The sequence below is a fragment of the Macrosteles quadrilineatus genome, unplaced genomic scaffold (assembly GCF_028750875.1).
Source record: "Macrosteles quadrilineatus isolate MER2022 unplaced genomic scaffold, UCM_ALF_1.0 Scaffold_9__3_contigs__length_116548681, whole genome shotgun sequence".
NCBI classification, from domain to species: domain Eukaryota; kingdom Metazoa; phylum Arthropoda; class Insecta; order Hemiptera; family Cicadellidae; genus Macrosteles; species Macrosteles quadrilineatus.
In genome coordinates this window covers 25940258-25953597 of record NW_026542602.1, presented here as the reverse complement: position 1 = coordinate 25953597, position 13340 = coordinate 25940258, and the positions used below count along the sequence as shown (strand labels likewise).

The 13340-nt window shown below is 32.7% G+C and overlaps 1 protein-coding gene across 2 annotated transcripts in view; it reads left to right on the top strand.

Moving 5' to 3' along the window:
- LOC129002364 (5-hydroxytryptamine receptor-like) overlaps window positions 1-13028 on the top strand; it is a 37377-nt gene extending 24349 nt beyond the window's left edge. For both annotated transcript variants that reach the window (XM_054430108.1, XM_054430109.1), the window contains exons 2-5: window positions 2278-2950; window positions 8848-8981; window positions 10774-10883; window positions 11252-13028. In XM_054430108.1, the coding sequence (XP_054286083.1) occupies window positions 2317-2950; window positions 8848-8981; window positions 10774-10883; window positions 11252-12296 (1923 nt within the window). In that variant the 5' untranslated portion in view covers window positions 2278-2316 and the 3' untranslated portion in view covers window positions 12297-13028. The remainder of the gene's footprint in view (window positions 1-2277; window positions 2951-8847; window positions 8982-10773; window positions 10884-11251) is intronic.
- The last annotated feature ends 312 nt before the right edge of the window (window positions 13029-13340 follow it).

Sequence of the window (13340 nt, the reverse complement as noted above, 5' to 3'; positions counted from 1 at the left end):
TGTTTTTCTTAAAAAAGGGGGCGAAAAATTCAAATTTAAACAGCCATAACTTTTACAGGATTGACGTTGAGACATCTAGGTCGCACCATTCTTTTTCTTTTTTTATGCCCTCACATTTTATATGTCAAAAGGGGTACCTTGCAATTTAAAATTTTTTATCTAAGGGTAGGGTAAGAAAGTGGATGAATGGGAACTTCACATTAAGTTCACAACAATTAATTTAATGTGGACCTACGTCGATAGACGATTTCCGCAAACTGCATATTTCTATCTATTGCAGTTTTTACATAAATAAAGAAGCAAGTAAAAAAACACCCTGTATAATAACTATTGGTTTGGTCAGAGTTTTATATCTTGTAATTTTTCTAGAAAATTGTCATGCAAAAGAATAAAAGCTATATGGTATATGCTTTATATAAGGTACTAGCTGGCCCGACAGACGTCGTCCTGTCCTGATGTGGTTTTATGTCAAATGCTCGTTCATTTTCAAGATGAGCTCGTTCGCATGGCTCAATCACGTCCTGGTTTAAGTTCGTTCGCTACGCTCACTCACCTTTAAGTTGGAGCTCGTTCGCTGCGGTCACATGCCTTCAATTTTGCAATTTTTGAAATTCTTTGTTTCTAAAAGACACAATATTTTATTTAAAGGTAAAGTTATTGAAAGATAGCGACAAACGATAACAAAGGTCTAAGGCCGGTCCAGCTGTAACCTTGTGTAATGAAGTCATCAATAACGTGAAGTGTCGATTTGGAGGTCACATTGTCTCGTTTATCTTCAGAATTCTTTATCACTCTCTATTTGTAGAGAAGCTTTGAGTTTAAGATAAGTCAGCCTTGTGTCACTAAATGAAGCTTTGGCAGATTTACATTTCCTTGAAATAAAAAATCACTATTTAAAAGTTTCTCAGCCTCTGAAAATTATATGTTTAGATGAACTCCTAGCTTAACAAACAGTTAACGTTATATAACAATAGAACCAGTACTGGGCCGTTTCCATAAAAAAAAAATTAAATTGTCAACAGCGTGAGAACATAATAAAAATCCCACCACCACAGCAAACCTGCAGACTGAGTGAATTAAATTTATCTGTTTAAATGTTGGCTAAAATATTTCCTGAAACTTAAAACCTCACCAAATGACATAAAAATAAAAATAAAATCGGTTCCGGATCTAAATCTTAATTCCAGTTCAATTGCCAATTAAATTTGTTTAAATTGTAAAATTACGTTTACTAAGCCAGGGATGAAATATGATACAAAATGAAATCCTCCCTATAGGTTTTGCGTTATATCCTAAATTCTGTTTGAAAGATAGTTTACAAATATCAAAGTTATTATTTCAGTTAAATCTGAAAAGGCACACAACTAGAATTGACATAAAGCGAGTTTCAGTGGACTGGGGCGGTATCAAAGGAGTACAGGGAAAGGGAATAATTTACATTTCCAAACTAACCCACATCATGAAAATATTTTCTGTCTTGCACTTCATTTATGCTGGTGAATGAGTATAATACTTCTTATCTTTAATCGTAACTATAATTGTTTTAAAATAGTAAAATATAGCTTACTTTAAATTGTTTTATATGATATATTTTAATATTATATATAGTTCTATAGGCCTATTCGTATTTTATACAAAACTACTGTTCATTAGAATATTTTAAAGTTTTCGTTTATAAATATGTAAATATTTTATGAATATTTTGTTTAAATTAAATTTGTGCTTTTTGTGATTTACTGCTTATCAGTAAATTAAACAGAATAACACATATTTCTTGAGTGTAGCAGATTGCGTGAAAATATAATTTAAAAAATTATTTGAATAAATATTGCACACGGAGTCGGAGAATATTTCTATATACAAGTTTAGGTTTAGGGTGTTTACAAAACTGTAAAGATGTTAAGGTTTCCAAACTATGAAACACAAAATGTAACACCATAAGTAATACCAATGTAAAGTTAGTACACAAATCGCGCATAATAGTATATATTTTGTATCTAGGTCAGTGGCTTAAGGAATGGAAAACGTTATAAGGGATTTTCGTGGAAATGGTAGGCATTAAACTCATCTTTCTCGCACTGAAGTCCGAGGAATACACCAATCGAATAGCAGCACAATCAACATACAAACTCTTCGAGTCTATCACGCTATAGAGATAGATAGTTGTGACTACCAGTTATTGTAACAAGCATAATATTTATTACAGTTATAACATTTAACACATTTGAATAAGTAAAATATATTGGAGAATGAATTAGTTTTCTGGTTCTGTTGCAGACACGTCATGGTTGATCCAGTGACCTCACCTCGTCTACCATGGTCGCCGTGACTCTTTGTGAGTCATCGGACAAGAGATCCTGGACCGTCGACAAACCTAATCACCGATATTCAAGACTAGCCTTCAGAAAATTCGTTATTTATTTCACTCTCTTAGTTTTGTTCAATGATTTGTCACTGATCTTTGCCAAATCCATAAATAAACCAGCAAATTCATTTTCGGAAGAAACCACACATGCCACTATTAACGACAGAGACAACACATTTTCTAATATATTCTTTACTCCTGGCACTAAGTTGAAACAAGATGAGTTTGAAGAAAATGAGACGGATCAGTTTACAAAATTCCATAGAACATTGCTGTCAGTAAAAAATCCTGAGAAAAATAACATAACGCTTCCGAATAGAAAAAGAACCCCTTATGAACATTTTGACGACCATTTTGTTTATGATGACATTGCCTTCGGGAATCTTAAAACCATGTCTTCCTCCTTTGAAGATGTTAACCCTTTTGACGATAATCCGCTTAAAAATTTTACCTTGTACGAAAATGGCACTTTGGTCAACTCGAGCTTGGAGTCGAACGGTACAGCTGTGGAGGATGAGTCTGATGCTATTTTCATGGGCATCATGTCCGTGGTTCTCGGCATCCTCATCTTGGTCACTGTCATCGGTGAGTACGCTGCTTTAATGTTCCTGTGTGTTTTGTTAAACATTCTACTAGTCCTTCCCTGTTATTAGTATGGATGTGGAAAATCAATAGGATCCTTCATTTAATTTTTTGTAATGGCTAAAACTATACGGTGTCAACTTTATATGTTCATATCAAATTTAATTTAGTACCTATGTTCAGTTAATATTAACACTTGTGTATGCGGTTGACGTAAACCAAGAAGGTAATTGATTGTGAAATTCTTATGTTATTTTAATTGAATATTGGATCTCCTTGGTGAAAAGATCTAACAGCAACGCAAGAAAATCCATACACAAAAAAGATCAAAAAGCTTAGGTTCAGCATGGGTAGCCAAATGAGGTAGCAAAAATAAGTACGAGTACGAAATAACAGATTTACGAGATACAATATGTTTGAATATTTAAAAAAATCCGCCATTTAAAATCTTTTTTTAAGGAAGTCAACACTCTTACCATCTAAGTTAACACTCTTATTCTTACCACATTTAAGTTATAACAGTAAACTACCTGTTTCGTTGTTTTTATTAGCGAATTTCATTATAGGGAAGTTGCTATTATCGTAGGTCTCATGGTAAGACCTGGGCCCGGGAACGATTTACATTTTCATTTTGATGTCCCCATTAATATTTAATAAAAAACACACCTTATTAGTTTCCCTGTAGCAGCTAACCTAGGTACTCGCTGAACATACATGTAAATAAATCAATTGAAAATCAATCCAGGCAAATTTAAATTCGCTTAGTCGGAAAGTTTGCTGCAGGGGGGTATTTTTATATTCCCGTATTTTTATTTTTATTTTTAGGTAGTTCTACAAATTTTTCGATAATTCAAGGCCACTATCCACATTCTTTCCAAATTTAAAGTCTCTATCACGTTTCTGAATGGTTCAGAAACAAACACCGAAGCCAGCCACTTTCAAGTTGATTCAGCATAAGAATAAAATAGGAGACTGTTATAGCCTCATAACAGTGATAAAATCATTCAAATTTGACATAAAACTGAAATTTTATGGGTTAATGAGTAAGGTAATGAAAAAAACATGTTAAGAATAAAATTTAAGGTTAACTAAGGAGATTACAAAGCATTAAAAAATATTAAAAAAATGAAATTTCTTATGTAGGAAAGAGTAGCGAAAACCAATAAAATTTTTAAAGAAATTTAACAATTTTTGAAATTATGGCGTTTTTAGGGATGAAGGAGTATGATTTTCGCAAATCGCCATATAAAGGGTTAGTAAAAAATTTTATTCCTGACCGTAAAAAGTGTTTCAAATCTTTGCTAGCCCTTACAGTTTTCAGTAATAGCCTATTTGGAAAAACGTGTTTTGTCGTTTTTTGATGTACGTCATTTTGGATTTTTTAGAGGTTAAAATTTGAAAATGGGACTTTGGCAAAGTTTATCGTTATTTTAAGGTGATGTTCCACATCCTTTTCGAATTTCCAGTCTCTCGCACGTTTCTAAACTATTCAGATGACCATACCAAAGTCTTTACATTTCAATGTTATTCTCCATAAGAATAGCATTGGGCTCGTAAAAGTGTTAAAACATTTATAATTTTGACACTAAACTTAAGTTTTTTGGGTCAAAAAGTAAAGTCACGAAAAAAACATGTAAAGAGTTAAATTTAAAGTAAACAAAGGGAAATACAAACCATTAATAATATTTGAAAAAAAAAATACTTATGTAGGATAAAATAGTGAAAACTATTACCAATCAGAGAAAAATATACCAATTTTTTTTACAGTAGGGCGTTTTTGGGGGTCAAATGGTGTGATTTTCGGAAACGCCTAAGAGTTTTGTAGAAAATTTAATTCCTGAACGTGGAAATTCCTGCAAATCTTTGCTAGCTCTTACAGTTTTTTACTATACCCGTAATAAAAACACCTGTGTTGTCCTTCTTATACGTCCGCCATTTTGGATATTAGTGATGGTTAAATGTTTAAAATTGCAGTTCTCCAAATTGTTGCAATAATTCAAGAGCACAATCTATATCCATGCCAAATGTTCAAGTTTCTATCACGATTCTAGATGGTTAAGAAACGAGCACCGAAGTCAGCCAGTAAAGCTCATTCCCCGTAAGAATAACATGGGGAACTGTTATAGTCTCCAAATGTTGACATTAAACTTAAGTTTTGGGGGTCAAAGACTAAAGTTATGAAAAAAACATGTAGTAAGTAAAATTTAAAGTAAACAAATATATATACAAAGCATTGATAATATTTGTAATACAAATTACTTAAGTATGAAAAAGAACGAAAACCGTAAACAATTTGAAAGAAATTTTAAAAAAAAATTGAAAGAAGGGCGTTTTTTGAAGGTAAAGGAGTGCGATTTTCGTAAAACGCATATGATGTCTTGTACAGAATTTAATTCCTGACCGTGAATATTCTTTGAACTCTTTTTTAGCTCTTACCGTTTCCGAGCTATAGCCATAAAGAAAGCGAGCTAATAAAACGTTTAAAAAAACATGTTTTTTTTAGATAAACCCCATTTTGGATTTTTTTTTTGGGGGGGGGGGGTTAAAATAAAAAAATGGGACTTTTGAAAATTTCACCGTTAATTTAAGATCACGTACTACAATGCTGCCAAAAGTCTCTAGCATGCTCCTAAATGATTCAGGTGAGCACACCAAAGACGGCTACTTATCATTTTATTTCCCATAAGAGTAACAGGGGGGAACGCTAAATTTAAGGGGGGGGGGTTAAAGTTAAGAAATGCAATTTTTTAGGATTTTTTGGGGTTTTGGGACCAAGACCTACAATCGTGCCAAATTTCAGATGAGTAGCTATTCTAGAATTGGGTAAACATATGTATCCCCAGTCAGTGAGTGAGTCAGTTACACATGCGGCTGGATATATTTTAAGGAATTCAACACTTTTAAAATATTTACCTCCGAAGATATGGTTTATGCTATAAACTCTCGTATATTTTTAAACGATCTAAACAAAGGGTGATCCAAACACTCAAGGTATGTAAATAAAGTAGAGTGGTTATGTTACCTCTGTACTAACAATTGTACAGAATGTGTACACAAGGTTCCATTGTCTGTTAGTGTTTTGTAACATTGGAGCTCGCCAAGTCCAAACACAGGGAGAATGTGTCGTGAGTAAATAAATAAACCTGAGTATACTCCGTGCCCAAACAGACAGGGTCAACATGCTGCTGAAAAGAGCTGGTCATTGTCAGCTATTAACTACATTGATTTCGCTCTCTGGTGGAGTGGTTTTCAGTTCGTAAAAGTAAAATTTATTCTTTGCCGAGGAATTTTACATTCCTCGAAGAAATATACAGATTTAATATTGAGCATCTATTGGCGTTATGTGTTGTTACGGTAAAAATAATACTTTTCTATGGTGAAATTTACAAATATGATTTTGTTTATCTAGCTATTGGCCATTTCAAACTCCCTTAAGAAAAAAATACTACATTAATTATAATACTTAAACAATAACACCACGTTAACTACTTAAAATCGAAATAGTAATTCATTTGGTAAATTACATTAGTAGAATCCTTTCAAATTCACCTTTGACCCATAATTTGTTTTCCAAACCCCCAAGACTAATATACAAAATGCTCCTAACTTGAAAGACATTCTTTCAAAATCTAAACTACCTCCCACTTCCCAACCATCACCAAAACCTTCGGACTGTAATCAATGCAACAAACCACGATGTGCCACTTGCAAATTAATCATCCTATCAAAAACTTTTACAAGCAGCCAAACAAAATATATAACATAAATAGTAATATCACTTGTGATTCTACTAATGTAATTTACCAAATTTCCTGTAAAAATTGTCCTAAAGACTACATTGGCAAAACAAAAAATGCTCTTAGAGTTCGTATGAATGGCCACAGATATGACGTAAAACATCCTGATAAACAAAAACCTGTGGCTATTCATGCGAGAGAGCATTCTCAAAATTTTCAACAATGTTATTCATTGAAAGGAATATGAAAATTGGCAAATGACGCATCAGACTTAAAATTAAGACAGCTTGAGCAATCTCATCAATTAATACTTAAATCTAAAACACCTTCCGATCTAAATTTGTGATGGTATATAAAACATTTTTTTTCTTTCTATCAACATTTTCTTTTTTAATTCCTTATATATTATATGTATTTTGGATTTTTGCTAAAACCATCTGATACAGAGTGGTAAACACTTATAATTGTTATTGTTTGTTCCTGAAGAAGGCTTAAGCCGAAATAACGAACTTACTTAAAAAATGTGTGATCAGTTCATTTTTAAATCTACATTGCTATATTTATTTAATTGTAAGTTTGTATGGTTAATCTTACCCTAGGATCATAAAAGTTTATAATAATACAGATGTGTTTCAAAAGAGATTTATCAGTTTGACCTTTAGCGGGAGCTAAAAAGACAACTACATTATTCAGAAACTTGTTAGGGAGCTTTCAATATGGTCTTTACAAAGATTTGGCAATTTTGCAGTAGTTGATCATTAGATATTTCACCCAAAAACAAAAGTTACGTACCAGTCAGGTTAAAAATTAAAAAAACATATAATTTTTAATAAATTCATACTGTTATATAATTATTTTTCGTCTAAGGATTGACTATCATTCTTTAATTGAAATTATAATATTTTCTTTCAAATTCATCCATCCTGGCGTTTAATTATAATATTCATCATAAATAGGACTACAGTATTAAAGGTGGATTCGGATTTTATGTATCAAGTTGCAAAATATCAATAAAATAAGTCGAATATTTTTGAAATTTTGCTCTTCGTTTTTTATAGTAACTATTTTAATGTTATATAATTGTATATGCTTGACTTATACAGTATAGGACAGTGATATTGAATACGTATATACTATTATTTTTTATTCCTAAATACTAGAACCCAACAATGAGGTGAGGTAGGAAGGTATAACACGTTGATATTCACGTCACAGGGGAGTAGCCAGCGGCCGTATTGTGTTATTGCGGCTTTGTTTACTTTACTTAACAAGTTTCATGAGAGAAATACGGATAAAATGCTTGACAGTTTTTAAAAGATCAAAGTTGCTCTAAAATGACGAGCTGTGACTTAAGAAAGGCGAGTAGATTATTAAATGAATATTATTTTTCAACAATTTAGTTTATTATAATAAACTGCAATTAAAACCCATAGATTGAAGTTATAATATGTATAAATATAGTCATGTATTAACTTTACCAATACGCGTAGCTATACAGCTTTATGACAAAATACTAACTTTTGAGAGTTTTTTTACTCCATTAGAGGTACATTTCCTTTTTTTAAGCTTTTTTTTACATACAAAATCTGTCTTATTTGTTTGAGCGTATTGTAGTAATACTATCTTTCACTGTAATAAACTATAAAAAATAGCTATTTACATTACAAGTGTAGTAAGAGCGTTTTTATATCACGCAGGTGAATGTTGTGCAACGAGCGGAAGCGAGTAACAGTTATGGCTATTCAACTTAATAATTTGCTCAGTTACGTACGCAGTTGTGTGCTAGTAGATTCTTAAACTATACGGTACACGTATCGATACGTTTACAATTTTATATTTACAAACCCAAACATCTTAAAGGAAATGTACATATTTTTAGTCAAAGCACATTTTTGAACGCCCCAAAGTTTCCACTAAGATAGATATCGTAATGATAAAAAAAAAGAATATTAACCAAAAGGTATCTCAATCCTTCCTAATACAGTTTACTAGCCTATACTAAATACGTTACGGGTTACTATGAAACTTTTTATTTCAGTTTTAATTTTGATCGCATTCAATTCAAAAAATAAATTAAAGTAACAAAACATTTAGCTCGAAAATGCTAGACAATTTTTTTTTTAATAATAATATTACTGTATACGCTTTCATTTGTATTTGCAGGTAATGTGTTCGTGATCGCCGCCATCTTGCTGGAGAGGAATCTTCAGAACGTTGCCAACTACCTTGTAATGTCTCTTGCTGTGGCAGATCTTATGGTCGCTTGCTTGGTAATGCCACTCGGCGCTGTCTACGAGGTAATATTGAGCTTACAATGAAGTTGAGGATACAAATAATAAATACCAAACATACCCCAACGTAGCTGTTTTTAATATTTTCTCCATAATCAAAAAATCATTGATTGCTCTTAAACGTATGTATTGTTGCACACTTACAAAATTTTGATTGTATTTATGTATATTTTTGTAGTATTCAAATGAAGGCTTACATCCATACTTATAATAGTAGCTATAATTGACACTACATTTTATTTAAATTGGCAAAATTTTACTGAGAAAAGACTTAATAACTTAATTAAAAATATTTAGAATCCATGTTTTAGGATATGTTTAAATGAATATTAAGGACTTTTCCTAATAGGAAAAATATATATTTGACTAAAGTCAAGTGTAGGCTGCAATTACTATATGAACAACATTATAATACACCTACTGAATATAATCTTTATATTAATTGTAAAGAAAACCATACTGGATAGTTTAATCATAGAAAAAAAGTAGTGCGTACGCCGTAACTACACGGCGCTCTCAGTGGTGGACACCAGAACCTGTGCTAACCGCAGCACAGGTGACGGTCTATATTTAATTCTTTTTGTTTATGGTTTAATACAGGTTTCCCAATGTAGCATTAACTAATTGTCGTATCGTAACAGTAACCAAGTTCTGTATCATAAACCATGTGTATGTTATAAAGTAGTGTGGGACAATGACTAATGTGGGACTAATAGATGGTGTGAAATACTAACTTTGTTGTAACAAACGAACTGTAAATTCCTTGCGAGAGACAGAATGTGAATGTATTAATTAAACTTGTTTCGCTCTTTTGCTTCCCTTGCAGACTCCTGTTAGTTCATTTATATCGTCTTTTGTTAAGTACAGTATATTTTAAAGAATTTGCTTTGGTATATAAAAATATGTTTAGGGTTATAAAAATAGTTTTCAAAGTTTTTATCAATAACAGATTCGTGAAATGGGGCAAAATTTAAATCGCCAATTTGATATTATACAAACTTTAATATATATTATACATTATTTAATTTGTCCATAGTCATTTAATGGAATTGTTATACATTTCCATGAACGGACATTTATGTACAGTACTATACAATTTTTGTTTGTTTTTAACTGTTTTATTATTATTATAAATGAGGAAAAATGGCATAACATTTTAATTTTAGAAAATATTATATATTTTCAAAGTTAGACAAACATTATTAGGTACTAGATAATTTATAATCAGCTGATAAATATAATTTAGTATCCATGTGTGTAATAATAGTGAGTTAAAATATAAGCATACAAAGTTACATACGTGTTTCTACTAGATTACAACAACAGTTTTAATAAATGTTTAACCTATAAAATGTATATATTTTTATTCTTTTGGGGCATAAAATAAAGACCATGTAATCCTCAGAAGTGTCCAAAGGATAAACTGAGTAGAGAGCAAAGGAAGGAAGGAGAGGTAGAGCATCTGAGATGTCATCCCCAGTCATCCTCTGATATTGAGCTAGAAACAAACATTCAATTGCACACAGGAGCTAACCTACATATTCTTTTTCTGTACGCTTTATATGTTAATGTAGCAGAGGTTTTTTGATAACAAATTTTATATTGATTTGTTTTCTTCTTAACTACTTGAATAAAGTATTTCATAAAAGGATTTAAGGTAAATTGTAATAGTCACACAAAACTATTGGCGATTTAATGGGTCTTTTGATGAAGATCTAAACATTGTAAGAGAATGAAATGGTGTCCTGTAAAAGAGACCCTTAGTTTCGTTGTTCATTGTATTTATTATGTTTTATAGATAAGTAGAGGATGGATCCTGGGCCCGGAGTTGTGCGACATGTGGACGTCCAGTGATGTCCTGTGTTGTACGGCTTCCATCCTTCATCTCGTAGCCATCGCTGTGGACAGGTAAGAGTAATTTTATGAAGTTCATTCTTTGAAAATTTTCTGGGAACGTTTATTATGACTAATTACTATTGAGAAATGGTAAAGAATACAATCATATTTTAGCAACAAATCAATTTATTTACTGTTTAAATGTTTTTTATACATGCAACTGAGTATACGCAAAGATTGAGTGTAATATGAAGTAGGACACCTGGTTTGAATATTTTATAAGGACTGGCTCTGGGAAACATTTTCAGCTCTGTTTATAAGTGATACTGACTTAAAGACTCAAAATTAGCGGTCAATATCTGAAATACAAGTAACTTTTATCTAATCATATGCATGTATGAATATTTTGCATGGTTACAAATGTATATTTCTGTTTTTAGGTACTGGGCGGTGACCAACATCGACTACATCCACACCAGAAATGGAGGTCGTATCATCGGCATGATCGTCGTCGTCTGGTCCGTAGCACTGGTCGTGTCTTTGGCTCCTCAGTTTGGCTGGAAGGACCCTGATTATCTGGATCGTATCAACAACCAGCAGCGATGTCTCATCAGTCAGGACGTAGGATACCAGATATTTGCAACCTTCTCCACATTCTATGTTCCACTGCTAGTCATCCTAGTGCTCTACTGGAAGATCTACCAAACGGCTCGGAAGAGGATAAGACGAAGAAGAGCTCAAAGAAACGCAGTCTTAGAATCCTGCAAAAGCAAGGAAGCTCCTCAAGAGAAAAGCAAGGGGTTAGGTTTTCTTAAAAAGAAGAGATTTCTCCGAATGAAATCAAGAGATTCTAAAACTACTACTGAGGGCTTGGCGGCGTCCCTGGTTCTAATTGAGGGACAGTCCACTTGCTCTACTGTTGATGCTGTCGAGGAGGATGTGTCTCGAAGACCTAGCAACGTAGACGCCCCAGAAGCTACTACTGCCTTCACGATCTCCACCAATCACGCTACGACCCCCAGCAACTTGTCACCAGAGAAGACCTCGGACCCAGCCGCTACCACCAACAACGGATCTGCACATACGTCAGAACCATCCAAACAAACCCTGTCCAACACCAAGGACTCTTCTGCATCCTTAGTGCCTACCCCCATCCTGAAACCAGCCAACCATCCACCAAAGCGAGATAAGACCAGAGACCTCGAAGCGAAAAGGGAAAAGAAAGCAGCGAAGACCTTAGCCATAATCACTGGAGCCTTTGTCGTGTGCTGGTTACCTTTCTTCATCATGGCACTACTTATGCCACTTTGTGATTCTTGTGAGATTAACCCTTACCTCGCCAGCTTTTTCCTTTGGCTAGGGTACTTTAACTCTACCCTCAACCCTGTTATTTATACAATTTTCAGTCCTGAGTTTAGGATGGCGTTTAAGAGGATTCTTTGTGGTGTTAGTAGTGCTAGAAATAGGGGAAGAAAACTAAGATAATGCAACCGAATAAAAGTTACCATTAGTATTGTTATAAAAATGTTACATTTAAAAGACATTTAAAACCTTTAAGAGAACATATTGAGACATTTTAATCCTTTTTTTGTGATAGGCTATTTTACGTATTTAAAAGGTGCTTTAGGATAAATATAAACAGTGTCAAGACTATAGCTTAATAAACGAGATTTCCTCGAAGACAAGATAAATGTTTGAGCCGATTACAACAGTTTGTTGTTTATGACATGAACTACTCTAATTTAGTCGTAAAATAGTATACAAGGAATGCTAATTGTTAAATAGGTTTTTAATAAATTTTGCCATATATCACCCTACCGAGAAGAATTTAGTGTTGTGTATAAGTGATGTTGTCATATATTTTTCACTTTGAAACTGTACATATTATGTATATTATTATTGTACATTGTAAAGTTTATTAAAAGTTACGATTTGAAATATTTTTAACATGTTATAGAAGCGGACTAATACTTTAAAACTAAGTTTATTTTGAAGTTCGGAGTGCTTATGGGTATATATAATATAAATTGCGTGTTTGATTTAGTGTTTTCCGTGACTAAGTGTACATCGTGTGTATTTACTCTTGTCCCAAGGAGGTAAGCCTAGTAAGCCCTACATTGGAGCCTTGCTCCCAAACATTACTGTTGTAATATACTAATATAATGTAATAAATATGTATTGAAATGTAAAAAATAAACTATGAGACTTACTATTTAAGGAGTGTACTTTTTTTCGTATGTACTTTAGTTTGGGTTATCAATCGCTACATGCATCTACCTACCCTATAACCACCTACTGATATCAAGCCTAATAATAAATGACGTTTTAGGCCAAAATTGACCTTACTTGGGCACAGAACAGTAACCTTCACAATTGATAGGTAGCACAATAACTCTTTAATCTCTCAAATGTTTTGCAGTTTAATAAACAGAAAAATAATAGAGCCCTAAGTAGTGAGCGTATCAGTGAATCCTTCGAATACATTATTACTGTTTGCAATAATATAATAATAAACAATACATTCATTGC